Raw genomic sequence first — 27,380 nt, 5'->3', positions numbered from 1 at the left:
CAGGTAGACAGGACAGTGCACAAATCGATAGTGAAATGAGGCCAGTGTGGCCCAAGGAGCCTGCTGGTGCTCCTGCATTGTGCCTGATGGGGTTATTTCACAGCCCAGGACACTGAGGTGCACCCTTCACATGGCAGTTTGAGGATGCACTTGAGCTGCTGCATGTCCTGGGGATGCCACAGCACCATCATCTCATGGTACCTTTGCTCAAGCACAGCAGGGCTATCAACTATGTCACCACCAGCATTTTGCTCTCCGGTGCAGAAACACACAAGGGCTCTGCCCAGAAGCATTCTTGAAGAGGTAGGGCCAAGCAAAGGCAAGGAAGAGGACCATGAGGCTCCCCACACAGCTGGGCTCTCACTGCTGCAAGCAACCACAAGATACTAACCTCTTCCCAAAATTAACAACTTCCGTCTCCGAGCTAGTTGGGTGTTCTCTCTCTCCAGCTTTGGTGGTTAAAAGCCTAACTTCCAGCCTGAATTTATTCAGGACAAGCTCATGTCCATTTGTTCCTATGACAGAGCTGTCTTTTAAACAGCTTCTATAACTTTTCTTTGTCCCTGGTGTTCACCCACCCAACGTATTTGCAGAAGACAAATCACATCTCCTCTCAGACTTGATTTTGCAGAGCCAAACAAGCTCTTCCAGCCCCACCTCACAGACTCACTCTCTGCATCCCAGTCACAACCTTTCTCCACACTTGCCCTGGCCTGAATTAATCTTCTCTGCTTAGACGTCAAACTTCTGCAGGAGCTTTTCTGGTGCCTTGATGGAAGGCATCAGTGCTGCCCTCTCCCTTCCTGCTGGAAATCCTGCTGGGTTCATCAGTGCCCTCTGAGCTTTGTCATGGCTCTTGCTGCAATCAGCCAGACCCACTCTCCTCCCTTCGAGCCACTGGCAAAGTGAGGAGCATGTGGGGTGGAGAGGACGTTGTCTTTCTAGCCTCCAGATACACAACTCCATGTGATGCAGGGATGCTTTATCCAGTTTCTCACAATAAGCTCTAGTGAGGATGATGATGATCAAACCATATCCAAGATCAAAATAACCTCAGCAGTCCTCTGTATTTAGCTGACACCCACAGCCGTAGGGCAGTCCCACAAGATGAGTGTTGAACAGACACATGTGGAATTTGTTCTCATCCCCTGACCAGAGAGGAAGGCAGCGTGCCCACGAAAGCTCCCCTGGCCCCAGTGAAAACAGCAGCCCTTTCCTCAGTGCACAAGACTCACCACACTGGGTGAGATAGCCCAAGAAAAGGAGAGGAGAAAAAAAACCTCCCAGGGCTTCAGCAGTTCTCAGATTTCCCTTGCTGTTTTGTATGGTTTGCAGGACCAGGGTAAAAAGCTCATGTCCAATGTACAGCTTTGCTTTCATCCATTATTAAAACAGAGGCTACAAGCAAAATTCAGAGCAGCATATGGTTATCTGCACCAAGACTGTAATTTTCTGATTAATGACAGCTCTAGACTCTCTTCCAGAGATGCTGTGCTTGTAAGCTGCTTGTAAAATGCATTTTGGTTTAACGTATTAAAGAACAATTATGATGCCAAATTTGAAAACCAAGCAAAAACCAGCAGCTTGAACAAACACCTGAACACCAAGACCAGGAGCAAGCAGGTGCTTTCCTGCCTCTGCTGGTGCTCCAGCACAGCAAACTCAACCCCAGACCTGGATTAGAGGATCCATACCCTGCTGGTAACTTACAGCCCTCAGAGAACCCAGGTGGGTAAAAACCAGTCACTAAAGAGCAAGTCCAGTGAGAATCTCACCACTGCCCGGTTCTAAAGGCCACTTCCCAAGGTAAGGGATGCGTGAGAGGAATCAATCCACCTCCCTAGCAGGGGAAGGTACCCAGAGAGAATGACTGTCAGGATGTCACCCAGTGGCAAGGTGAGAGGTGCGTTTAGCAGCACAGATAACACTGACGCATGGAAAATCTGCAGCGCAAAACGCCCCCGGAGAGGCTTCAGCTCAAATGTCACTTCTGTGCCAGCGCCTGCCAGCGCCCCGGCTGCCCAGCTAAGGGCTCGGAGAACCGCTCGCTGGTAAATGGGATGGATTCACAGCAAATGCTGAGGCAGCCCCCCGTCGCTGGAGCTCTTCAGGAGCAGAGCAGAAATAGTGAGGACTTTCTAGGAATAAAAGCAGGGCATCTGCAAAGGCAGACAGGCTGCTGGTGGGATGCAGAGTGAGAGCTGATGCAAATCTTTGGCAAAGGCTCCTCCAAGAAGGAAAACTCCCAGGACTCAGCAGACAGACACAAGGGATGGCTCGGGATGGACTGGGCAGCCAAAATTCATTCCTGCTCTGCCTGGGGATAGCAAAAGTAGGGTTCCTTTCATAAAAACCCCACAGCACTGGGAAGGATCTCGTAAGCACAGTGTCAGGCAGCACCCCTCTCTGCCTTGGGGAAGGGCTTACAGAGGTGATGTTCAGCAGCATCACAGTGGGGGCTGAGGGGGCTCTTCTCACACAGTGAGCCCCAGAGCACAGAAATGACAGCAAATCCCTTCCTGCACCTATCCAGCATCACCTCTCTAACCCATCCGACTCAAGCCCTGTCTCCACTCCCATCCCCAGGATCATTTCTGCTTCAGGAAGCAGAAGATGCTGTGATGATCCTTCAGACTTGTGAAGCTTGTTCTGAGGGCACTTTCCAAGGAAAACTTGAACTCCCCTTTCCCACCTGGGTGGTGGGGGATGCTACGGGTCCCTTTTGTGGCCTTGGTCACACACCCTGGCTCTACAACATCCACAGATATGGAATTTGAGAAGATAAAGAGCAGCTGAGACCTGGGGTGAAGAAGACCAAAAACCCCAGGAGCTTCCCATCTCTCTGCCCGCAGGGACACAGAGCTGCTACTCGCTGCTGGCAAGAGATAGACTAAGATTTATTCAGCATGAAAACGCTTCCAGAACGGGGCATGCAGGCCCCTTTATCTCCAAAGCACAGCAATCGGCAGCTGATTTAAGCCATCGGTGCTGGGAAAGACAAGGAGGAACTATTTAGGCAGCCTCGTATCTTCAGAAAGCTGAAATGAAATTCCCTCCTGGTCCTTGCCAGCTCTGCTGTGCTCTGCTTTTGCTCAGGAGCTGCTTTTTAAGCCTTGCAAGTCTCACCACATTCGTGGGTGTTGCTTAATTTTAAAAATACTCATTTTAATCAAGCTGAACAGAATAAAAAGAACAGCACTGGAGGGAGCCTGAACCCTGCAGGCTGCTGGATCCAGCAACCCTATGTGTCCCAGCCAGGACACTCAGCTAATGAGGCCTTTTGAAGCAGGTAGCAAGTCCTAAAACTTAAAACCCCAAGTCTTCTCACAAGTGGGTTTGAGTCAGCTCAGCTGCCAGGAAGGCTGCAGAGAGGTTTCTTTTACACAGCAGGTTTCACTGTGTCAGCGATGTGTGCTCTGCTTCCAAGACTGCAGGAAGGTAGCACACAGTAGACCATCTGCAGGAGGGCACTTTGCTAGGCCTGGTCTAAGTTGCTCTTCATCCTCCCAAATGTCATTTAAAGCATCAAACTGCAAAACTTGACCCCAGATTATAAGCCCCCTGAGGTCTGCCATCATGTGTATCAGGTTCTACCTTCTGTTCAGATCAAGGCTCCAGGAGGAGGCTCCCAGCTTCCAGGACACTCTCACCCACCCCAGAAAGCACCAAAGAAGGCAGGCTCCTGGGAGAAGGTTTGGTGCAGCTTCCATGCTGCACCAAACCTTCCAAGTGGCTGCAGCCCTGACTGCACATCAGGTAACTGCAAGGAGAAAAAGAAGCAGAGTACAAGCAGGACTCTGCAGACCTGGCCAAGCAACTTCCTGAACCTGGAGGAACCAGAGCCACATGCCCCAAGCACAGGGTGATGCACAGCCCTGCTCCAGCCCATGCCTAGAGAAGACAGAAAGGAGCCCTCTAAGCTCTTACAGCAGCAAATTATCCCCTGAATGCAAGCCTCTCTGCTGAGAAAACAATGACCCACCGGGGTATGTGGGGTTTTGGTTGGTCCTTTTTGCTAAAGCACAACTGAGTCCACAGGGACAGAATCACAGAATCACTTAGGGTAGAAAGAACCTTTAAGATCATCAAGTCCAACCCAGCACTGCCAGGTCACTACTAAACCATATACTCAGCATCACAACTTCACAGCCTTTAAACTGCTCCAGGGATTGGGACCCTACCACTGCCCCAGGCAGCCTGGTCCAGGACTTGGCAACACTGAATGGGAATAAATTGTTTCTCCTGTCCAACCTAAACCTCCCCTGTCACGAACTGAGGCCGTCTCCTTAGCAAGAACTCGACACTGCAGTGCCACTCATCACTTCTCTCTTCCCTTTTCCCCATGTAGCTCCATAACCTGCAGCCAAAACTGCATCGCACCAAGCTGAGCTTTGCTCATGCAGTTCCCTTCTCCTCTCCAGCAAATTCCTGCTGTAATTACAGAGAGGTGGTGCAGACGTTACACGCTCTACAATTAGCACTAATTGCATTACATTGTCACAGAGAAGTCATTTACTCCCCATGAGCTCATGAGATTGGTCTGGACAGTTTAACAGAGCAAGGAAGTACCTAATAGCAAGATGCAGAAGTGGCCAGCACCTGAGCAGCTCTCCCAGCCCCCTGCAAACAGCAGATTCAGGACAAACATGCACAAAAAAGGGGCAGGTGATGGAGGAACAGACAGGATGTCCCCTTGCTGCATCCTCTAACATTGGTTAGACACTTCAGGAGGAAGCCTTGGGCCCTCTCCCAAGCCATGAGCCAGAGGCTGACGTATCTGGAGAGCAAGAGCTGTGGCCTCCTGCAGAAAAGGGATTTGTGGGGACAGTTAGAGCTCTTGGCCTTTCTGCACTCCATCTCTGCCTCCAGTTTGGGTCTGAAGTTTCACTACATCTTTTGGCCTCTGTCACAACAAGTTTTCCAGGGCAAGGATGCACTTGGAGACCTGGCACCCCCTTACTGATTCAACTGGGCTGGCTCTTCCAGCTGCCTGGCAGAGGTGTGTGCCATGACCCTAAGGGACCAGTGATGGACCATAAATAAAGCCCACCAAGATAGTGCCCCTGCCAGGTAAACAGCCCAGCTTGGAAGATCTCCTGCTCCTTTTCCAGGAAATTCCAGTGAATTTGATCTCCAGCTCTGTGAGAGCTGTTTTCCCAAGGGTCTTTGGACTCTGGGGGCGGGGAGGGGAGGTGAGGGCTGGCGAGCAATTCATGTGTCAAAGAAACTCAGCTCACGGGCCAGGCGCCAGGAACTTTTCATGTGGGTTTCCAGCCTCTGCCAGGAGGCTCTCGGGTGCTGGGAGTGCATCTAATGCAAACCAGGTGCCTCTGAAAAGAAAACACTCAAAGAGAGAAACTTGGTCACGTTCCCTCAAAAGGGAAGAAAAAGCAGTACAGTAATGAGGGCAGCCACGCACATCAGTGAGCAGCCCTCCCTGGCCTGCTGCTCCATGCTCCCCACTGCCTGCTCTGTGCCCACCTCGCCCAACAGAAACTGAAACCACCAGTGAGGCTGGAGGAAGAAGAGCCAAGCCCAGTGCCCAGAGAGCAGCTCCAGGGTGTGGGCTGTCCAAAACTTCACCACAAACAGCTTTTGTCACCATGCCCTACTCATGGAGCTGAGCTCTCCCATGAGCGAGGAGGAATGGCTGTGGTCCAGGCAGTGACTGCTGCTGCAGAGCCAGGATGGACAATGTCAATGGCACTAATGCCCAGCATGCCCCCAGTCTTCACCAGTACAAACCAGCCACTCCCCTAAAGCCAGCACTCATCAAGTGATGCCATGAAAGACAACAGAGAGGCAGAGGGAAAGGAGGACTCAGCAGGATAAGCTTACCCCGCAATGACAATGAAGAAGTCCAGGCGGTTCCACGTGTCTCCCAAGTAGCATTTCTTCCCAAAGATCCCCAGTGCAATCATCTTGACAATCATTTCCACAGCAAAGAAGGCAAAGATGAAATCATCAAAGCTCTGCAAAAGAAATGAGAAGGGATGCTCCTGCATCACTGTATACTTGGGGGGCACTGGGGAAGGGAATTATGAGACCCTATGTCAACAAGGTCTCCTCTTGCATCACCAAGAGCTAAAATCTCGGGGCAGAGATAGCACTGAGAGCAGCCCCATGTCTTTTCCCAACCCAGACTGGCTGACAGCACCCATGGTGCCGGGAGAGACAAGCACATTTGGGGCTCTTCTTTCACTGTCAACTTGACAGTAAACCCTCCCCAAGCACTGCAAGCCCGGCAGTGGCTCTGCCTGGTGACGCTGTACACTCACATCCCAGCATGAGCAGGACCCAGCCCTCCTGGGGCACGAGGCCACCTCCACTGCGGCTGGAGGGGCAACGCTGCAGCATGGTCCTTCCTGCTACCCATCAGCCCGGGGCCACTGCTCAGCTAAAAGCAGCAAGCAGGGCCATACCTGGAGGATCCTGCAGCGTGGCGAGTCGCAGGCGATGTCCTCGCAGGGGTGGAACATGCCCAGCGTCACGCAGTTGAGCAGGATCACCAGCATGCTCACCCTCTCAAACCACCTGCACCATCTTGTCAAGGAAGCCACAGGCCCCGAGCAGCACCCACAAGCAGCCATCTCTGCATCAGAAAGGTTATTCTGCTCCCAAAGGCAAGGCACAACCTGCATCCCTAGTTGCCTTTACCCGGTTGTAGGTCATAGGGATCTTGAAGGTCAGCTGGTTCCAACACCCCTGCAGGGACACCTTCCACTAGACCAGCTTGCACAAGGCCTAGTCCAGCCTGGCCTTGAACACCTCTAAGCAGGGAGCATCCACAGTGTCTGGCTTCAACCTGTTCCAGTGTCTCACCACCCTCAATCTAAAGAATTTCTTCCTAATCTCCAGCCCAAATCTGCCCTGGCAGCTGCAGAGGCTGCCTGCTGCTCGGGTACTTGTGCAGCATCCCACACTGACATCAGTGGCTGCAGCTACTGTGAACCACTAGAAAATGAGAAGTGCATGGCCAGAGTGCTGAGTGCTGATGTGATGGATTAAAAAATTAAAAGAACGATATCAACTCTTAGAAAAAAAAGCCAAAGCCCACACTGCTAATTTCCTCTCCTGGCATTTCACAGAAAAGCACTTTCATAACATTACCATTTTCTATTAACCATGTCACAGCTCACCCCAGGGGTGTTTCCCTGAAGTCACTGCTTGAACTTTTCATTCCCAGTCCAAATTAAGATTGTCAAAACCAACTGCCTAAAAGCCTTAAGACTGTGAGGGCCAGCAGAGCTCATCCCCTGCAACAACTGCTGCCTCTGGAAGCAATTTTGAAGAGCTGAGCTGCTGGGACAGGCTGCGGACGCTGTTACTTTGGGGGCAAATCCTCACTGGGGTGCTTCAGACCTGGCATTGATTTTTTTTGTCACCTTCTAGGAGGCATCTCCAGTTGGCTCCCAACTGCCAGGGCACAGGCATGTGAAGCCCAGGAGCCAGTGCAGACAGTGCTGGGGTTGTCTCCCGGCACATCAACTAGCACAGCCTGCAGGCAGATTCCCAGCTCCAGGCAAAGCAGCCTGGCCCTTGCCAGCCGAGAGCTGTCGCAGTAACACGGCCATGGGGTGCTGGGGAGCCTGTGCTGCAGCCTGATCTGGCTGAGGAAGAAGGTGGTGAGGATGAATCAGCAGGTGCCTCCCCACCGGGCGCGTGGGGCTGGAGCTGGCAGCTCCTGCCACCCATCCTGGGCACATTCCTGGGAAATCACATAGGGCTGAGTCACGGCTTGGCTGCCAGCAATCTGGATCGCTCAGTTGGCAGAGATATTTACAAGGTATCAGGGCAGACATTCTGACTGCCAGGCTGGGACTATGGGCTGCAATATTTAGCCCAAATATAGCCTTGCAGGGGCTGGCATGGAGGGCAGCAGCTGAGGGGGATCCCCAGGCATTCCCCACCTGAAGGGGCTGGAAAGCCCATATAGATGCTGGGCAAGGATGGGATTGAGCAGCCCTGGAGACAAACTTGGGGAGTTGGTGGATGAATACTTAAAATATGAGCCAGCAGCATGCACTCAGCCCAGACCCAGCCACATCCTGGGCTTATCCCCAGCAGTGTGGGAGCAGGCAGAGGGAGGAGGTTTTGCCCCTCTGCTTGGGCAACCTCTGGAGCACCCAACACAAGAAGAACACAGGACTGTTAGAGTGGGTGCAGAGGAGGCCACAAAGAGGAGAGGTGCTCCAGCACTCTGATCATATGAGGAAGGGCTGAGAGAGTTGGGGCTGTTCTGCCTGGAGAAAGATGCAGGAAGACTTTATTGCAGTCTTTCATTACTTAAAGGAGCCAACAAGAAAGATGAGGAGAGAAGCTTCATCAGAGAGTGTAGTGAAAGGATAAGGGGTAACAACTTCAAACTGAAAGAAGGGAGACTAGTAATCAGGAAGAAATTCATTGCTGTGAGAGTGGGGAGACACTGGAACCGGTTACCCAGAGAGGTTGTGGATGTCACCTCTCTGGAGGTGTTCAAGACCAGCTTGGATGAAACCTTGAGCAACCTGGGCTGGTGGGAGGTGTCCCTGCCCATGGCAGGGGGTTGGAGCAGGATGATCTTTAAGGTCCTTTCTAACCCAACCCATTCTGCGATTCTATAATCCCCACCCTGCGCTCCACAAACCCTGACACTGTGCAGGAACAAACATCCCTCAGGAAGGAAAACAGCCTGGGGAGGGAGCGGGGGGGGGGACGAGGGAACAGGAGGGGAGCTTTAATTTGCTGAGGGCAGTTTTATCCCCGGCTCTGTCTGCAGACTCCCTCAGTAGCATGTCACAGCCCTCTAGCAAACGCCTTTCATACAGCATTCCTTCCTGGCTAAATATTGCGCGGACAGGGACCGCAGCGGTGCTGAAGGACCTGTGCTAATGCGCAGCAGATAGTTCAGAGGGGAGGGAGGGGCTGGGCTTGGGGGGGAGGGGATGTTGCCGCCTTTTTTTTTTTTTTCCCCTTTTCTTTTTTTCCCCCAGCTGAATGGAACTTCAAGCCCTTTCTTCTGCTAATGGGATTTTCAGAGGCACACCAAGTGCTTCTGGCTATGGCTTTGTACCGACCCTCCTTGAGCTGAGAGGCTGACAAAGGGAAACCCTGCAATTAGCAAAAGCAGAAGGTGCTTTCCTGAATGCTGCTGCCGCGTGGGCAGTGAAGGGGCAAAGGGGCTTCGGGAAGCACCAGAGACAGTGCTGGTCCTCAGCCAGCAACTAAGCGAGGAGGAGGAGGCAGCAAACGCTCGGGGCAGCGGCGACGCGAGCGGCGGGTCCGGGCCCGCTGCCATCTCCCCGCTGTTGAGCTGAGCCCACGGTCCACATCACATGAGAGAAACGTTCACCAGGAGTGGAGCCGGCCCTGAGAGGTCCTGTCCCCTACTCATGCCGAGCGGGTGGGACATGGAGTGCTGATACTAGCAGAAAGCAGTAGCAGGGTCCCTGTGCACTCAGTGAGTTACCACTCTGCCTGCTCCTTCCCGTTGGTGCAGGGTCCCCTGCTTGCCCCAGCTCATTCAGAAAGATCTACCTTTCGGCATCAGCTTGATCAAGGCAGCAAAAATGCTCACAGATTCTTTCCAATTAAAATCACAGAATCATAGAATGGTAGAGATTGGAAGGGACCTCTGGAGATCTCCTATAAACATTAATAAGATCTCCTCTCAGGCTTCTCTTCTCCAGACTAAACAGCCCCAGGTCTCTCAGCTTTTCCTCATAAAACAGATGTTCTGTTCCCTTAATCACCCTCATCGCCTTCACTGGACTCTCTCCAGTAATTCCCTCTCTCCAACTGGGAAGCCCAGAACTGGATACAATACTACAGATGTGGTCTCACCAGGACAGAGTAGAGGGGCAGAAGAACTTCCCTCAACCTGCCGGCCACACTCTTCTTCATGCACCGCAGGAGACCACTGACCTTGGCCACAAGGGCACATTGCCATCCCATGGATGATGTATTTTCCACTACGACTCCAAAGTCCTTCTCTGTAGAGATGCTTTCCAGCAGGTCAACCCCTAATCTGTATTTGTGCATGGTTCCACCACATAGAAATACCAGTAACACTTCTGTTGTAACCTGACTCTTGAAATTCAAAAGTGGGGGGAGGGGGGCAAGGGAGAGAGAAAAAGCCCTGCTATGAAAAGGAGTTTTTGCATAGGACAAAAGCCCTTGGACCCTTCCAGCACGTGCGATCCCCAGGCTGGCAGAGCCTGATCTTCCCTAATTAAGAGGCAAGAGCCCCAGATTCAATTAGCCTGCACTACCCAGCTTAATATAATCAGCAGAGAAAGATATTGCATTATGCTTGCTATGATTTGGTTGCAGAAGTTTGGATCAAATTCACCAGCAAGTAAATTAAATGGGAAACTGTTGCTGGAGGGCAGCAACAACCAAGAGGATGGCAGCAGCCCTGGCTCACTCTGGTGCCCAGCCAGAGCACACACACTACTCCTGGTGTCCTCTTTGGCTTGGGGATGGGGAGAGCGGGCACCCGCATGCCAGAGCATCACCCAGCTCAGGGATGGTGGTTCCTTCCCCAAGGGGGGACTGGGCACCCATGCTGACAGCAGAGCCAGGCAGAGAGGGAAGCGTTTGGTGATGCTTTACAAGGGCACACATTATACCATGGCATTGATATTCATCTCTTTCCTTGGTTCTCTGCCAGCCCCAGGTGGCTTCTGCCATTCCCACTCTCCTCTTCCCTTCATTGCTCTCTCCCCTCCAAGCTCCTTCCCTGACCTCCTCCTCCAGCTCTCTCTAGGCAGTGCTGGGGCTGCAGCAAAGCACCAGCTCCATCACCAGGAGCTAAGCAGGATCCACCAGAAGCACAGCCAGAGTGGTGGGGAGCAGGGGTCTGCAGGCAAGCTGGGGATCAATGGCCAGGGCAGCCCTGCAGCACTGTGGGCTGCAGGCTCACAGTCTGCAACAAAACCCACTCACAGCAACACACTAAACCACCTGGATCCTGCCAGGCAACACCTCATCTCTGCTCCACTGCTTGTTTGCTGGGGCAAGGAGAGGTCAGCCTGACCAGCGGGCCATGGCCGCAGTCTCAATCAGGTCCCCCATCACCACCTGCAGTCACTACTCTTGTGCCAGACAAAGCCTTCACTCACCAGGACAGCAGCTGGTATATGACAAACGTGCAGTGAGCACTGGCAAGGACTGGAAATTGCTGTGTAAATGTGATGTGAAAATTGGGTTGAAGTGACAGCCTTCCCCTGCAATGTCACCAAGTCCCACCAGCTCAGGAGCGACACTGGGATAAGCTGCAGACATTAATGGGAGCAGAGTTTAGGCTTCATTCATATCATCAGTTCCAGAAATAGCCCCTTTGACAGGAGCATAATGGGACTTCCAGGGTCTGGCCTTTGAGGGGGCGGGAGGAGGCAGGGACTAGAATCCTAAAACATTAATTCAGACCATTTGCAAGGGAAGCAAAAAGTCCTCAGAATTAATCTGCCTCACAGATGGAAATAATAAACCCTTCCCAGCTTCCGCCTCTAACTGCACCAGGCCAACAAGAAAAGGCTGTTCACGCCATGCCCAGTTGAAAGGTCACAGCATTCCCATCACAGCCCTGGACTACTGGTTTTGGTTTTTTCCCTGTGCTGTTCCTTTGAAAGCGAAGCCAGCATCAGTCCTTTGCTTTTAGCATTTGCAGGAAGCGTTTGCTTGTGTCCCGGACGCTGCATGCCAGAGGTGCTCTCAGAGCATCGTTACTCAGTGAATCTACTTTCCCAGCTGGCAGCTGCGTGCTGGCAGAGGCCTGTCCCGGTGTGATCCTGACATGGCCTCTACTCTGTGGCTTTGCTCTCCCAGGTGCTTTTCCAGGTATGGCACCTCCTCTCCCTCTGGGTAACCCAAGAGTAGGATGGAGCAGGGGAGATGCTGCAGGTTGGTAGCAGGCAGCAGTCCCGCAGCACCACAGCACCGCACCAGCAGCGGCAGAGAGGCTCTCTCCTGGCAGGGGCTGACCTGCTGCGGGCACGGCAGCCCCAGCACGCTCACTGCAGGCATGTGAGGGGGCACAAAGCTCCTGCCCTGCACTCCACAGGCGCCTGCAGCAGGCAAGCCTGTTCCTGGAAAGCAAAGCTGCCAGCACTACCGGGGCTGCAGCCAGGGCAGTCAGAAGTTGACACTACTCAGAAAGCACTTCCACCAGGGCTCTGCTGCCTGCCTCATCCTGGGTCACCACCTCTGGTTGCCCAGGAGCCAACACAACCCTGCTGAGCCCTGACAACCCCATCCAGGCTCTGAGCCAGGAAAAAGCCAGGTGGGGAGTGTCCCTGCCCTGCCACTGCTCTTTGAAATCTCTTTCCTCACAGCACAGACAGACCCTGGAGGATATTTTAATTCATGCAGCTTCACAACTAAACCTGGGAAACCAAACCAGGGCAATTATTCATGCCAAGCTTCTTTAGAAATTTCATCTCTAGATTTTTCTCTCTTGCAGATGTTCAAGGGGACACACCAGCAGCTCTTTCTCTCTGCCAAGAAATGGCCACACTCTGCACCTGTCCTGGTGGAACTATGGCCACACTATGGTCCTCAAAGGCCCCAAAACACACAATGGCAACTGTAAAGCCCCAAAGGGGAGGAACAGAGGGATTCTGGAGTCATCATCTCAGCTATCCTCCCATTTTTCTCCCCAAGGTTTGAACACTGCACTGTGGGCTGAAGGCAGGAGATGCTCTCCTCTGCCTTGCAAACACAGCCACCTCTCCAGGGCCGGGAGGACTTCCTCAGCAGTGCAGAGGAGCCCTGCTCAGCCACCCAGGTGCTGAGGGGAAGAATGGTGCTGCATTTAGAGAGGATGAAGCTTGGTTAAAAAAAAAACCAGCCAACCAACAACACACACACACCACACACCTGACAAGGTTTTTGTTTGTCTTACTGGTTTGGAATTGTTTCCCCATAACCTTTTAGTTTTGCACTTGTAAGCTTGTTTTTTTCTTTCTTTCTTTCTTTTTTTCCTTCCCTTCCCCAGCAGCAAAAAGGGCTTAAAATCTTATTGCTTAAAGAGAGAGGAAAAAAGAAAAAAGAGAATGTGTTGCATAATATCCAAACTTCAGGAGCTGGAGCTATTAAGAGAAGCCCTGCATATCACTTGCAATTAACTCCTTAGCTGGGAGGATGGGCTGCTGGCAGCTCAGCCTTGGGCCCAGCATTTGTGAGGATGGGTGCTTTAGAACTGTAAGGTACAATGCCAAGGAATTTATCCTGGCTTTTCACCCCAGTCCTTCCTCCTCACACTTGCCAGTACCAGGGGCCAGAGGTCAAAAAACAACAGAAAAAAAGGATTCATGTGAAGGGCAGGGTCATCACCTGAGCCCCCAGCCCCTGGGCAACCAGGGTGGGAGCAACAGGGGCAGAGCTCAGCCAACTGATGCCAGTCACTGGGAACTCTGACCCAGGCTGCCCTGCATCACTCAAAGGGAATGGCAGAGAGGCAGGTGAGGCCTCTGTCACCCAGAACAAGCCTGGCAGAAGGTCCAGCTCCCTCCAGCCTCCCTCTCCCACTGGTTTAGCACTTTCTGCTGACATTGCAGCGGCTTGGACAGGCTTCCATCCCACCAGCCCCACCAAAGTGGGGCTGTGGGGGTGGAAGCACGCCCTGGCAGACCCTGTCTTCCTCCTGACTCCCAGCTCAGCCTCCACACTGGCCATCACCACCCATGGTGGAGCCTCAGGATTGAGCTCCCTCCCAACAGGTCATGTGTGGCATTAACAATGATGTCACCACAAGCAGTAAAATCCTTCTTAATGGACTCTCACTCTGCAGCAGGGACCCAGGGCTGCCAGTTAAAGCACAGGATGCCCAATAATGGATTTCAGACCTTTTCTCCCACCACGCCTTATGAAGTACATTGTGGATAGGCACTTAACCCCCAAATACATATATTTAACTCACTGTGAAGTGTCCTTTGATAGCTCCTGCCTTTAAAGCTTGGCAGAGCAGAAGCAGCTGCTCCCCAGGACACATTCACAGCACCTCACGGTCCCCCCTAGTCCTGATGCTCAGCCCCAGCCACGGTCTGGGATGGAGGAAAATCCAAAGGAACCCAGGTGAGGGATGTAACACGGACAGATGCATCTTCCCCTCACACTCAGGTAGAAGGACACCTTGTGCCAAGCTGCCAGAGCCTCCTCTGGCCCACTTGGGATATTTGGGATACTACTCACTTCCCAGCGTCCCCGAGTCAGCTCGCTGCCGTACTCAAGACAAAGCCTGTTATGCAAGGCTTCCTAAACAAGTCGCAGTGAAATCTTTCTAACATCCTACACCGACATAGAGTTGGGACATGTCACATATTTGTCTTATTTTGTTCCTTCTTTATCCTTTTTTTAGGCTCCTTCTACTTTTTTCCCCCTTGGAAGTACGCTGGTTCCCATGGAAACAATGATGTTCCGGGTATGGACAGAGCTCCGGTGACGTCCACAAGCTCAGTATAAAAGCAGATTTATGTAACAGGGAAATGAGGGATCTGAAGAGCTGGCTCTGCATGGCCACACATGTGGCACCAGTGCTGCTGTGCCAGGGATGCTGCACTGGCCAGGATGGTTCATATTGAAGCAGGAGAGAACAAGAGGACAGGGCAGAGAGGATGAAATTCCAGTGCATGGGAAGGTGGATCATACTAACCTGTTAAAAGTGGGCTTATAGATGCATATGTGTTTGTGTCTTTCCATTTATATTTTTGTGTATTTCCTTGGAGAGCATCTCACCCTTCACTGCTAGAGCAGAGGGCAGGTGGAGGGCCAGGGTACCAACCCCAGGTACAGAAAAGCTCATCTTTGCTCACGCCTGGGAGCTGCAGGAGGGCAGATGAGTCCTCACTGCTGCTCCAGGCCCAGAAGCTGGCCTGGGAGCAGTGAGCCCACCCCGGTGCTAGCAGACACTGCCTGCCTCTAGGGCCAGGGAAGGGGATCCTCTCTGAGACAGACCTCCCCAAACAGGAGTATCTCAGGAAGGCTCCCAGCAGCTTCAAAGCCTCAGCAGAGCAGGCAAGTTTCCTCTTGAGCCTGTGATTTAAATCCCTTCCCAGGGCAGCGCACAGATGGAGAGGATGTCTCTCCTCCTCCACCGGTCCCCAACAGCTTCCAAAATGAGACATTGCCATGCCCGGAGACATGCCACCTCAGAGCCCCCCTTCTACCCAGAGGCTTCCCTGGCAGATGCTGCACTGCACAGAGCCAACCCCCCCAAAGTCAGTGCGTTAATAAACCAGGAAAGTGCCAGGCTGATCGCAGCCCTGTTCCAACCTGGGGACATGCTGGCAAGGGCAAACCTGTGCTAATTGTCCTGGCAGATCCTCCGCTTTCTTCATGATCCCCCACACACTCCAGGAAGGCTTGAGGGGCTTTCTGCTCCCAGCACTGCTGGGTTAACCCTCCTTGGCCAGGAAAACTGGCTCCATTCCCATGGAGCCAAAATATTCCTTGTGCAACCAAAGTATTCCCTGCAAGCGCTGACACCATACCCTGTGCAGTTGATGTGGGCTCTCTCCCTCCCTCCACACCCCAGCTCCATCCCACTGGGGGCTGCAGCCCTCCTCAGCCTCCCAACCCCACCAGCAGGAGCTCAAAATCAACAGCAGATCATTAAATATATATCAGGATGGTGCATGAAAGATGGATCTGGGGCAGGGGATATCAGGAGCTGGGGAATGCAGGGAAGGGACCAGTTCTGTGGGGTCAGCAGCAGCCAATGGTTAATTCAGTGCTGCCCTAGTCATCCAAACAAGAAGGCACAGGGTGGCACCGAGGGACACAACCAAGCAAGGGCCACACAATGCCACAGAGCCAGGAGAGGCAGCAATCCCAGCCCATCCTCGCCTCAGCACAGCGATCCCAGCTGCAGCCAGAGCTCAGGCAGAGCAGAGGGAATTCCCTCTGCTGTCTGAGGGCCAGGGAAGCCTCAGAGGGATGAGCTGTTGCTGAGGAGCTGGGATGCATGCAAGCTAAACAAATCAGCTCCACCTCCGGCCCAGACACAGGATCAGTTCCTATCCCTGCAGCCCTCCCACAGCCCGTTCCCAGGAATCTGCAGACACCCAGGTGAGGAACTGGGATGCTCACAGTGGGGTTTGAGAGATGGGGACACCTGGATATGGAGCAGGAGTGATGCACACAGAAAACTCTATGGAGCATCCCACCCTGTGGCACAGCAAAGCCTTGCCAGCTGCCAGCCCCACAAAGCCATTGTCAGGCATTGTGAGCAGGAACAGGGGCATTTCAAAACAGCCTTCCACCATGCAAGGACTTGTGTCCACCACACCAAGGCAAAGCCCTCCAGAGAAGCCCACACTCTGGGCTTTGCCCATTTGCACTCTACAAATGGGCAGCCTGGGGCTCAGCAGAAGAAGAGGGGAGAGGCAAGGCAGATGCAGAACATTTCCTGGCTGCAGCAGCTCCGGGGTAAGCCAAATGCCCCCAAATCCCAGCCCAGGGTTTTAATTGCAGAAGGGTAGGAGCTCAAAGCCTCTGAGCAAATTTGGCCAAGCCTCTCAAAAATCTCAGTTCCAAAGCCAAACCTGCCATTGTTTTAGCCCTAAGGATGGAGACAGGGCAGAAGGCCTGGAAGAGGACTTCTGAATTGTGCAAACAGCTTAAGTCCAGTTGCAGCAGATCTGGGGTAGGGCACAGACCCCACAAACCCACAACTTCTCCTTTCCCCTCCACTGACACCAGTGTCCTGTCCTGACCTAGGGACACTGGCCAGGGGCATTACCAGGAGCTTCTCTGGGCACTGACAGAGAAGATAGCCAAGGTGATGGCCTCCTCTGGGGCTAACCTGATCCAGGCACTGGTGGGAGCCATGCTCAGCTACCAGAGATCTGAGCCCTTTCCACTCAGCATAAAACTCAGTATTGTGTTGCAGGTTAAGTACTTATTTAGGAACCAGTTTACACCCTTCAGATATTTCTGGGAATCCCAAAGCCCAGCTTACACAGCGAGGGAGCTTTTTCTTCCAAAGGAGCAGTACTCAAGCTTGCTGGGGTACAGGGTGCAGCAGCATGCAAGCATGCAGGAGAGCACCCATAAGGCTGAGAGGTGCAGAGACACCTAAGGCTGGGTGCTGAAGGCACACAGAGGGAACCACCCTGGCACTGTCACTCCTGCAGCCAGATCCAGCCTCACAGACCGCTCTGTCCTCGCACAGTCCCTGGCTGCTCCGGAAAATCCCCCACCAGGGCATTTGAGCAGTTTGGGAGCCTTAAAACAAACTATTTCTGATCCTCCCAAAAGCTTCATGAAAAATGCACCAAAAGCCCCAGGTTCCAAATCTCCTTGCATCACCTGAAACTCACCCACTTTGGCTTGAAAGCAATAAGGGCATCCTCTGCCAGCCCAGAATACCCTTGGAGTTGTCCAGTCCCAAACCACACGATGCTCTCCTCACTGGGAACCCATAGCCAGCACCATGTGCAGCAGAGTTCTCAATGGGGACTAACACACAACCAGTTTAAAAGTCACAGAGAGTCCTACCATTCAGCCCCCACCCTGGCACATGATTATGAGTTCCAAGCGCAAAATTCATCTCCAACTGTCCCCAAAGCTCACTGGGCAGAAGGGAGAGCACGTTCCAGAGCCAGCCCCTGGGTTTGGCAGGCCATGAACAGGATGGCCATTCCTAAGATGCAGCTTTGAACTCAAATCTCAGATTTTTTTTTAAAAGCTGGGGTTTTTTTGCCCCATTCTCTGGATGTGACTCATCCTTAGGCAGCATCTCCAGCCAAGGCACTGCTCCTGAGGAGCTGCTATTGATTCACTCCATGTGAGGACAAGCTGATTGGGGAATAAGGGCGCCTTGTTCCTGTGCCAGGAGCCACGTGTCTCCGCACATGGAGTTCATTAAGAGAGAGCTCTGCGTGGAAGCAAGCCCTCCTCAAGCCTCAGCACCTAACGAAGACATACAGCCATCAGCAGCCCAGCCCCAGTGTTTTCCACAACCCCAAGCCAGGGCCCAGAAGATGCTCAATGGGTGCAACCAGAGGAGGTGGCGTGCCAGCCCCAGGGAAGTGCCCAGCCCAGACATAAACATGGCCCCCACAAAGCCTTTCAAAGGGCAGCTCCTTCCAACCAGCACCATGCTCTGGCAGGAGGCTCTAATGGGAGCAAAGCATGCTTTAAAAATTGATGTGGAACTAAAGAATTTCCACAAAATAAAAATTGCATTTTCTTTTCCATTAATAACCTATTACAGGCCTTGTTAAAGAGGCTGCAGGCTCCAGCTCTTGCCCTTTGCTGTCCTGGCTCCCTCTCCATCACAGCCTCGCCACCCCCTTTTGCTCCCTCTGTGCTTTTCACTCCAGTTATCTGCGGCAAGAGCTCTCCAAAGTGGCTGAGAAAGCTCCAACTTTGCCATATCAGCCTATCACTGGTAACTCTCTGATCCCATGTGTGCCTTCCAATGCAAAATGGATGTTCTAATCCTAACTAATAAAGTAAAAAGCAAGAAAGAAGTGGAAAATAAAGCCATCAGGCACGGGACTGCCCTGTGTTTGTCTTCTTCCTCATGCCATTATCGCAAGCACTAGATACGACTGTGCCCTCATTACCGGCTGCTTCTGTTTCCCTCTGAACCCCGGAGACTGGACCCTAATGAATCTTGCAGCCAGAAGCAGGCAGTCTTAACCACAACAGCAGCAGCGCAGAGGAACATCTCAGTGCGAACATTTGTCTTTGCCCTGAGCCTGCAAGGACACAGGACACGGCGGCCAAGGAGGGGAGGTGCAGAAGCACCTGCACGCACGGGGCCAGGCGGGACACGGAAGCTCTCAGGCATCCCCAATCCATTTACACCTCATAAAAGTCTCATTGCTTTTGCCTGTTACAAGAGCAGTGACCGCACCGACCCCGGCTGCAAACACCAAAACGTTCTACAGCAGGCGGAGGAGCCGGCAGGCAGCACCGCGAGTGCGGGAGGGAAGCCCTTGCCTGCAGCCAGCGGTGCCAAATGCCTCCGTTCATGACGTAGACCATTCGGGGCGGGGGGTGTCTTGGTCTCCTCCGCAACACTGCAAAGCACATCCAAATCAAGGCTTTTAGAGCTCTATCCTTCCTCGTGTCCTCGTACAGGGCAGCACTCTCAGGTGTCCCAGCTCTTCACACCAAGTGCTGAGCTAAAGGAAAAGTGTTCTGGAGCTTTGCAGTGAAGATTTTCAAGGAGAACAGCCCCAGGAAACCTCCCTAGCACCAAGCCACTTCTCTCAGCCCAGTGCTATGGGGCAGAGACACACTGTGAGTGCTACACACCGCATGCAGGTCAGGGCACCGCTGTAGTCAAGGGCTGCCAGGTTTCCCTGCCCAGATCTCTGCCAGCCATGGAGGGAAAAGGGAAGAGCTCAGTCCATTTCCCCAGGCAGACCCCATGCTGAGGGGCTGCGGGCTTCCTTCAGCCCCTGAGCCACTCCCGGTCCCGTGCCTGTTCTGACACTTCTGCCTTTAGCTGCAAACAGTGGCTCCAGCCATACTCCAACACTCCGGGGATGGAGAGCGCTGCCAGCAGATACATTAGCGAGAGCAAATGAGCTGGGGAAAGAGATTGGCTCTGTACGTCTTGCCAGGCTGCTTTTCTCCTGCCTTCCCTCTCAGCAAGGAGGACTGAGCCGGATTAGAGGTTACTGCCCTGATCGAGTGCACGTCCTCATTCACTTTCTCTCGATCTGGCCTTTCCTGTCCTATCTGTGCTGCAGCCACAGTTTCTGCTGCCTGAGTGCCAGCAGGTCAGGAGGTAGATTTCAGAGGCCTCCTGGAGGTGACATAGCAAGAGAGCAAAAGCAGGCAGGCTTCCCTCAAGAGCAACCACCTGCAGGGGAAACCTCTTTCTCTGTGCACCAAGGAGGGCCAGGCAGCCCAGCCACTCACCTCTGCCAGGTCAAAAAGCATGGTACCACAGACTGACCCAAACAGGTAAGAGGTCATAAACCAGGCACAGGGCCACTGGGCAGCAAGAGGAGAGCAAACTGCAAAAGCCTGGGGTGCCTTCCCCCCAGCAATGCTGCTGAGTGCCCAGCACCCTGCTCCTGCTGTGGGCAGACATTGACCCAGTGCCCTGCCTGCCCCAGGGCTCCCCAGCACTCTGCCAGTGCCAGCTTCACAAAATGCTGGTAGGAACAAGAGCAGCTAGATCTGTGCTTTGTCTCTGCTCCACCACCCAGTGAGCTCCATCCCAAAGAGATACAGATTTGGGATGAAGGAGTCTTGTGGGCACCTTCCAGTTCTGGCCATGATCTGCTTGGCTACCTCTCTTCAACAGGAGGTGATTTTGTAGGAGGACAAGCCAGGAACAAAACCAAAGTAATGCAAGCTCTGGCAAGCAAAGGAGAAGATGCAATTGCCAGGACTGGAACCAACTTTCAATCCCAGGAAATACTGCAATTCTCACTCATCTAATTTTGCAGACAGACCCTGATCACAAAGGAGGGATCGGTGTCATATCCACATAATTAAAATTGTAATTTGTTCTTGCCCAGAGAGAAGGGCACTGACTTCAGGTCTGTTCAAGGAGGCCAAACAAAGACAGGTAATTTGCCCCCTGCCACCCCCCACCTTTCACCTCACCACCCTGCTACAGACCTGCCAGCAGCTCCCTGAGTCCAGTCACTGCACCTCCCCCTGTACTGCAAGCTATGGGGAAGCAGCTCCCCAGCCTAGGCAGGCAGTTTTGGAAAGACTCCCTCTTCCCTGTGCCATGCACTGCCCCCCATCCACCTCCAGATCCAACTTGTTCAGTTTTAGCATCCCAGCTAAGCTCACCTCATCCAAAGCATGACTTCTGCAAGCATTCCACTGCTTAGTCCTGGTGAGATTGACCCCAGAGACCTGGCAAGCTGCTCAGCTGAGCAAGCAAGACAGCATTTTCCTTTCAAGGGATTTTGCTGTGTGTTTGGGTAGCAGAAGTAGACCAGAGCAGCAGCAGGATGGGAGCAGAGCACAACAGCTTCCACCTCACCCCCATGCTGCAGAGGAAGATGCCAAAAGCTTCCCAGCACTTCCTCGCCCACGGGCTGCAGACAGCTGGGATTAACACAGGTGCTTTGGTTACTTCTGTTTCCTCTTTCCCTTCCACCCCTGCACTGCTTAGCTCTAAATGAATTGCAGAGGTTGAGGGTTGACAATGGAGCTGAAAATCCTGGATCCACTTTCACTCTCCACGTCCGGAGGGATCCAGTTCTCATGCCCCACTGCTACTGAGGGTATCCAGCTCACCTGGCTAAAGCACAATTCAAAGAAATTCAGATACATTCCCTCCCATCAGCTTCATCAACTGCTCCTAGGCCTCAGCAAGGCTGATGGTGGCAGATCCAAATTAAAGGAAGGAAGCTTCGATTCCAGACCCAGGCCACCTTTGCAGACCTGCGGAGCCAGGCTTGTTCCAGGTTTTACCCTGGAGACTTGACCAGCAAGTCTATTAAAATCAGGTCATTTATTTAGGTACTTAGATCTGGACTTCAAAAGGCTAAAATTAGCCAGGAAAAGTTGCACTTCTCTGGCTTTCTCATCCCAGGCCTCAGTTTCTAAAACCAAGGTAGAGAAGAACAATTATTTCTCTCCAACCCTTTCGAAAGCACTTGGACATCTTTGGCTGACAGCGCGATTTGGTACAGACGTGTTCATTATTCTTCCCCTCCATGGAGCACTGTTAAATCTTTCTCCATATAAAGTCATTTTCTAAATTAGGTAAAGACGGTGAGTTTTGCATTGAGCACATGTGGATATTTTTATAAAATGTTTAAAACTTCTTGTCTGACTTTTCCTTCCCTTGAAGGACAACGTACTGAATTAAACCCTTCTGTGACCCCATTTCATTTCGCCCTCGAGGACTTCTCAGGAAGACTTTGCCAAAAAGTAACGTTAGCAAGTTTGCCTCATCGCAGATTAAAAAATGGCAAAGTTTGGGTTCACCCCATGCTCAGGCTTAGCACCAAGAGAGGGCCCAGGGCTGCCCGGGGATAGCCTCCAAGGGGTTTACCACATCACTTTTGCTACCCAGAACCAGACAAGCGAGTCCACACGAATCCCACAGGAACTACTGTCACCGTCAGAGCCTCATGCTCATCTCCAATTCCATCCCTGCCTCGTTTCACTTGGCTAGAAAAGCTGCCAAAGCAGCCCTGCAGCCACCAGCTCCACTCCCCAAGACGTGCACCGCTGGGGAGGAACCCAGCAGACCCCAGGCAGGCAGGATAATGCTCCCCCTCCCCAGCATCACCCAGGTGGGCAGGACTATCTGCTCCCACACTTCCCCTGGGTCTGGGGACAGACACCTTCCTGAAGTGGACCTGACTATGAGGTTAACCCTTGAAGTTCCCTCCTAAAGAGAGTAGTTTTTCCTGGGAGAAGGGGATTACATTGCTGTCAGCTATGTGGAGACAAGGTAGATCAGACCTTTCCCTCCAGCCCTCCACCAGAACCAGCATCTACTGTGGGGAGCATGTTCTAGGGACACTCCTGTCCTGCCCCAGCTCTGAGCCTGGCCCCTGGCACACACTCAGCACAGCTCTGTGTCAGGGAAACAAGATGCAGTCAGGTTGAAGGAGGGCCAAAAGCCAGGAGAAAAGAGAAAAGGGAGCTGACACTGGACCTGCTGGGTGCTCTACATCAGCTGCTGGCTCTACTGGGGGCTGCAGAGCTGCAGCCCCAAGCACGGACAAATCCTGAGCCCAGACAGCAAACACAGGAAAGGTCACCCCCTGCTCAGCCCCAGCGAGCTGCAGCCGCCACTGTGTCAACAGGGAAAAGGTTTGAGCTGCACCAAAAGGAGATGTGGATGCCAAGACACGTGCCTGCGTGGGGCTGTGCAGAGCTCTGGTGTCTCAGCAGGCTGGAAGAGGATGTCACAGGGGATGCTGTGTCACCAAACAGCTTCACATTTTTGGATGTCAAAACAGTCCCTTTGGTTCTCCTTGCACAAAGCTGCTGTGCCAGGAACATGCTCAGCAGAGCCCAGCCTAGCTCCCAAGAGCCAGGAACAGAAAGCATTCCCCTCCCAACCCACCTGTCCCAGGAGTGTAGGGAGCTGGGCATGTTACAGAAGCCCTCCTCCAGGAGGCTCTGAAGGGGCACCAAGTGCTGAAAGAAACACAGCTATGATCTCCAGATGTGCCCACTGGTTATGCAGATGCAGGGAGTGGGGGCTGGGAACCCTTCTGACCCCTGGCAGGGGAACAAATGGCTGCAGTGACAATAAAAACAGGTGGGTGAAATGCACAGGACCTGGAACTGAACTCTCCTCCACATCCAGAGTTGCCAGGGCCCCCAAGCACAGCCCTGTCCTGCTACCCTTCAGCAGCACCCACTTAGACCTGCACAATTGCCGAGTCTCTCCAGGAATGGGGATGATCCCTGCAGCAAAAACCAGGACCCAAGACATCAGGAAGGGACCTGCAGAGCCCCAAGGGACACGGCACAGAGACAGCAGGGAGGAAGGATGGCCAGCACTAGCCCCAGCATCTGAACACTCAACATCAAAGTTTCTCACCCTCCACAACTTCCTGAGCTTCCATTTCTGTTATTTTTAGCCTGGCTGCTGCATTGTGAATACCCAGTGGGTCCAGCGTGCCTCCCGAGCCAGCCGCCGCGGGTTCCTGCTCCAGCTGGGGCAAGCTTCATGGCTTTGCTGTTCTGAGAGTCGACCCAGAGCCTTGGAGGGGAGCCAGAGAAAGGCCTGACCCGTGGGAGAGGCTGAGAGAACCAGAGGTGCCCCGTGGGGCTGCAGTGCTGGGAGGCACTGGGGCCATCCCTTGCCAGAGGGGAAAGGGTCACTGGGAATTGGCCACGCAGGGGTGGGAGAACAAGTCCAGTGGGGAGATGTTTCCCGGGAAAGCAGGGCTCCTCCCACGGAGAGGATCCTGAAAACATTCTAGGGTGCACACAGACACATCTCGGTCTTCATGCAGATTTACCACCACTTTGGGTCCCACTGTCCATGTCACTGCAGCTGTTAGTGTCCAGGAGCTCCCTGTTCACCCATGCAGGCCTCCTGGCATTCTCACCACCTTCCTCTTCATCAAGTTGCTGGGCTTCATGATCCTTGGATACTCTCCAGCTTTCTTGGGCTCCTCTCCCCATCAGGGCTTTATCCCACAGCTCCCTAACTAAGCAGGGCAAAAGGGCTCCATGTCACTTCCACAGCCCCAAGCAGAATTCCTCAAGACCAGCATGGCTCTGGGGGAAACCATCACAGTGTGAAAGAGAGAAGGACTGCTGGGGAAGGTAGGAGAGATGCTCATGCCTGGGCACAGGTTTTGCCCTCCTGCAGGATGTGCTGAGAGGACAGCATCTTCCCCAACACTTAGCACACCCCTGCCAGCACGCAGGGAGGGACAGGCCAGGGCTACTCAGCCCTTTGCCACCCTCACTCACCCCCACTGTGGGTGCTGGGAGACCCCCGGGTCAGAGGCACAGTGGGCAGCAGGGTGCTGGCTCACACTGCCCTTTCCCCTCCCCAGTCTGTGCAGCAAAGGTCACTCCAGCGTGCTGGGCAATCGTTCTCACAATCTGCAAGAGAGAGACTAAAACCTCCCTGCTCTGCAGATGTGAGTGGCAGAGGAATACAATTAAATAAATCAATTTTAAAAATAAATAAATTACAAACATCAAACCAACACCACCACACAAGAGCAGCTTTTTTCTCAGCTGCTTCGAGGCGTGAAGATAGCCTGGCTCCATGGGGCTCCTGGCATGGTCCCCATGGAGCTGCGGCTGCATCCCTCCCAGTCCAGGAGGTCTCCACATGGAAGAAGTGGACTTTTCATTAGCAGCTCAGAAACTTATCCTTGTGGAAGGTTCCCTAAAGTGCTGGGAATTTTGACCCTGAGCTGTTTACTTCCTGCATTTCTGCAGATTTCACTTGTGGTTCGGAGAGATTCAGGCACAATTAGAGGCACTGCCACTCACCTGCTGGAGCCTAGCACAGTGGCACCATTGACTGACCAGACAGCAGGGAGACAAAAGCAAGGATCAACTGCAGAAAACAAACTCCAACTTAGAAACCCCTGCAGCTGCTGAGGGCAAAGCCCTAGATCCCAGAGCCACATCTTGCCCCATCTGGGGCCAGCATCCCAGTCAAAGGCAGGCACAGCAAGGGTGCTGCAGGCACCACAGGCAAGGGGCTGCTGGCAACCAGCCAGAGCGAGCCGTGGCCAGCCAGCAGGAACCGCCGGGGAAGGAATGCTCCCCACTGGAGGAGCGTTGGGAACTGCTGGTGGGCGGTCCGAGGGAGGAATGCGGTGACGTCCAGCCAGCCGTTAAATTAGCAGGATGTGTTATGCAGGGTTATTATTCGCCCGGCTCCCCATCCCTGTGAAGAGCTGAGCATGGCCGGGGCCCCAGCAGGAGCCAGAATCCCCCACGAAGTATCTGCTGCTGATGCTCCCAGGAGGGGCTCAGCACAGTGATGAAGGCTTTGGGCAGCTTTCAGCCCAGCAATGGAGCAACTGGGGAAACAATGGAGGCTGAGGATGTTGTGTTGGGGGCCATGATGAATGCCAGGGTCCATAACAGGTGACAGCAAGAGCATGGCTTGTTTGGATCACTGGCAGTGCAGAGTGAGGACTGGTCAGGGTGGGCAGAGAAATTTGCCTTCATGTTGCCAACTGAGTGCCCCTCTCCAAGGCCATACCTGCTGTCCCATTGCTTGGCTCTGTGCCCTCAAAAGCAGGTCCATCCCTGCTGGTCACACCCAGGTACACCCACAGTCACTGCATGTCCTCCAAGACACCCTGCACACTCTAAACTTGTCCATTTGGGGGTAGAGTGGGCCCCACACCCTGGGACCCCCAGATTTCTAGGCCTCCAGTCTTGCCTGCCCCACATTAACCAGACAGCAGTGCCCTGTGAGGCTACCACTGTCCCCACAACATCACACCTCAGCTTAACTTCTGAATTAGCAGAGCTGCAAGGTGTGAGTCAAGGGGATGGTGCAAAGTACAAATAGAAACTGGAGGTTGCTGCACCCTGCCTGAGACATTCACTCACCCCCCAGCTTATTGCTTTTTGGACTCCCTCAAACCAGAGCCACCCCACGTGAGAGTGAACAACAAAGTTCAAGACTCTGTGGCCACACACTGTGGTCGTTGTGCTCCATGTGCAATGAAATTCTCCCAAAGCAGCAGGGTGCCACAGCTGCCTCGTGCAAAGGAGCCCACACTAGGCAGGGAGCAGGTCTGCTGCCAGCACATCATCCCATGCCCAGCCCAGCCCCACCAGGTTTCTTTCCCTCTTCAAATGGCTGTTGCTCCCAGGGAGTAGTTTTCTGGGCAGAGACCCCACACCCCAGAAGGAGGGCTGTGGCTAGGATGCATTCACAGGGTTACAAAAGCCTGCAGACACCTCTGGGCCAGGCTCTCCTCAGGAGCATCCCAGCGTCCCCAGGAGCCTTTTACCCCACAGGCAATGGAGGAGGGTGATACCTATACCTCCACCACAGCAGCAAAGGGAAAGGTGACCATCGCACAGCCTACCCCAGCTTCATAGGTGCCATCAAGAGGAGCAGCAGGAGAGTCCCAAAGCCACGGCAGAAGGCAGTGGGAGCAAGCTGCAAAGCCCCTAGAGAGAGCAGAACCCATGCAAAGCCTCTGTCACAGCAGCAGGGCAGAGCACTCACCCCTCCCACTGCAGCCAGACCCTGCGGGAGCCAGCACCCTCCCCAGCCCACGGGGCTGTGTCTGGCCATTATTAAAACCCTGAGTGGTCACCCGTGCAGACCACAAACCCACCTCAATTACTGTTAAAGACAGCAACACATTGAAAGCCAAACTGACAGTGGCAGCTCCATGCTCAGGGCCACACAACAGTGGCTGGCCAAGGGGATGCACCAGGATGAGACACGACCAGCTCTGCCCTGCTCCTCAACAACCACAAAGAGCCACCAGCCCTAGCTCCTTGGCAAATCCCAAGCAAGGACCAGAGGAAGGCAACTGCAGAGGAGCTCATCCAGCTGCTGCAGGAGACACCTGGGGCGTGAGAGCAGAGGCCAGTTGGGCACACTGCCGTGGGGTGATGTGAGGAGCACCCAGGTTTATCAGGCTCCAGAAGCTGAGGAGGCTGTTATGTTAGCAAGCCCCAGGGAACAGCAGGTGTTGAGGAGCAGTGGCTGCCAAGATCCTGTATTTATATTTGTATATAAAGAAGTAAAAGACAAAAACTGTCTGAGTGAGCAAGAGGAAGGTCGTGGGACAGAAGCCAGAACGCAGCTAGCTCCCGGTTTCACATCACCGGTCACGGATGACTCTAGCCCTCACAATTCCCACACTACTGATGGGGACACAGGTAGCAGGACAGCAGGACAGCTTGGAATTTCCTGAGCCCCTTGTGACCTCAAGCCCTCGGGAGCTGCCAATGAAAAGATGGATCCCTCGAGACAGCCACCCTGAGCGCTGCTC

General features: G+C 53.4%; 1 protein-coding gene across 20 annotated transcripts in view; it reads right to left on the bottom strand.

Annotated features, from left to right (window-relative positions):
* CACNA1G (calcium voltage-gated channel subunit alpha1 G) overlaps window positions 1-27,380 on the bottom strand; it is a 129,618-nt gene that overhangs the window by 80,306 nt on the left and 21,932 nt on the right. For all 20 annotated transcript variants that reach the window (XM_054170501.1, XM_054170502.1, XM_054170503.1 and 17 more), the window contains exons 2-3: window positions 6,423-6,534; window positions 5,839-5,972 (exon numbers count right to left, since the gene is read on the bottom strand). In XM_054170501.1, coding sequence (XP_054026476.1) covers window positions 5,839-5,972; window positions 6,423-6,534 — 246 coding nt within the window. The remainder of the gene's footprint in view (window positions 1-5,838; window positions 5,973-6,422; window positions 6,535-27,380) is intronic.

Source organism: Dryobates pubescens, chromosome 20, assembly GCF_014839835.1.
Source record: "Dryobates pubescens isolate bDryPub1 chromosome 20, bDryPub1.pri, whole genome shotgun sequence".
NCBI lineage: Eukaryota > Metazoa > Chordata > Aves > Piciformes > Picidae > Dryobates > Dryobates pubescens.
Note: the sequence above shows the minus strand (reverse complement) of the source record. Positions and strands in the feature narration are given on the sequence as shown.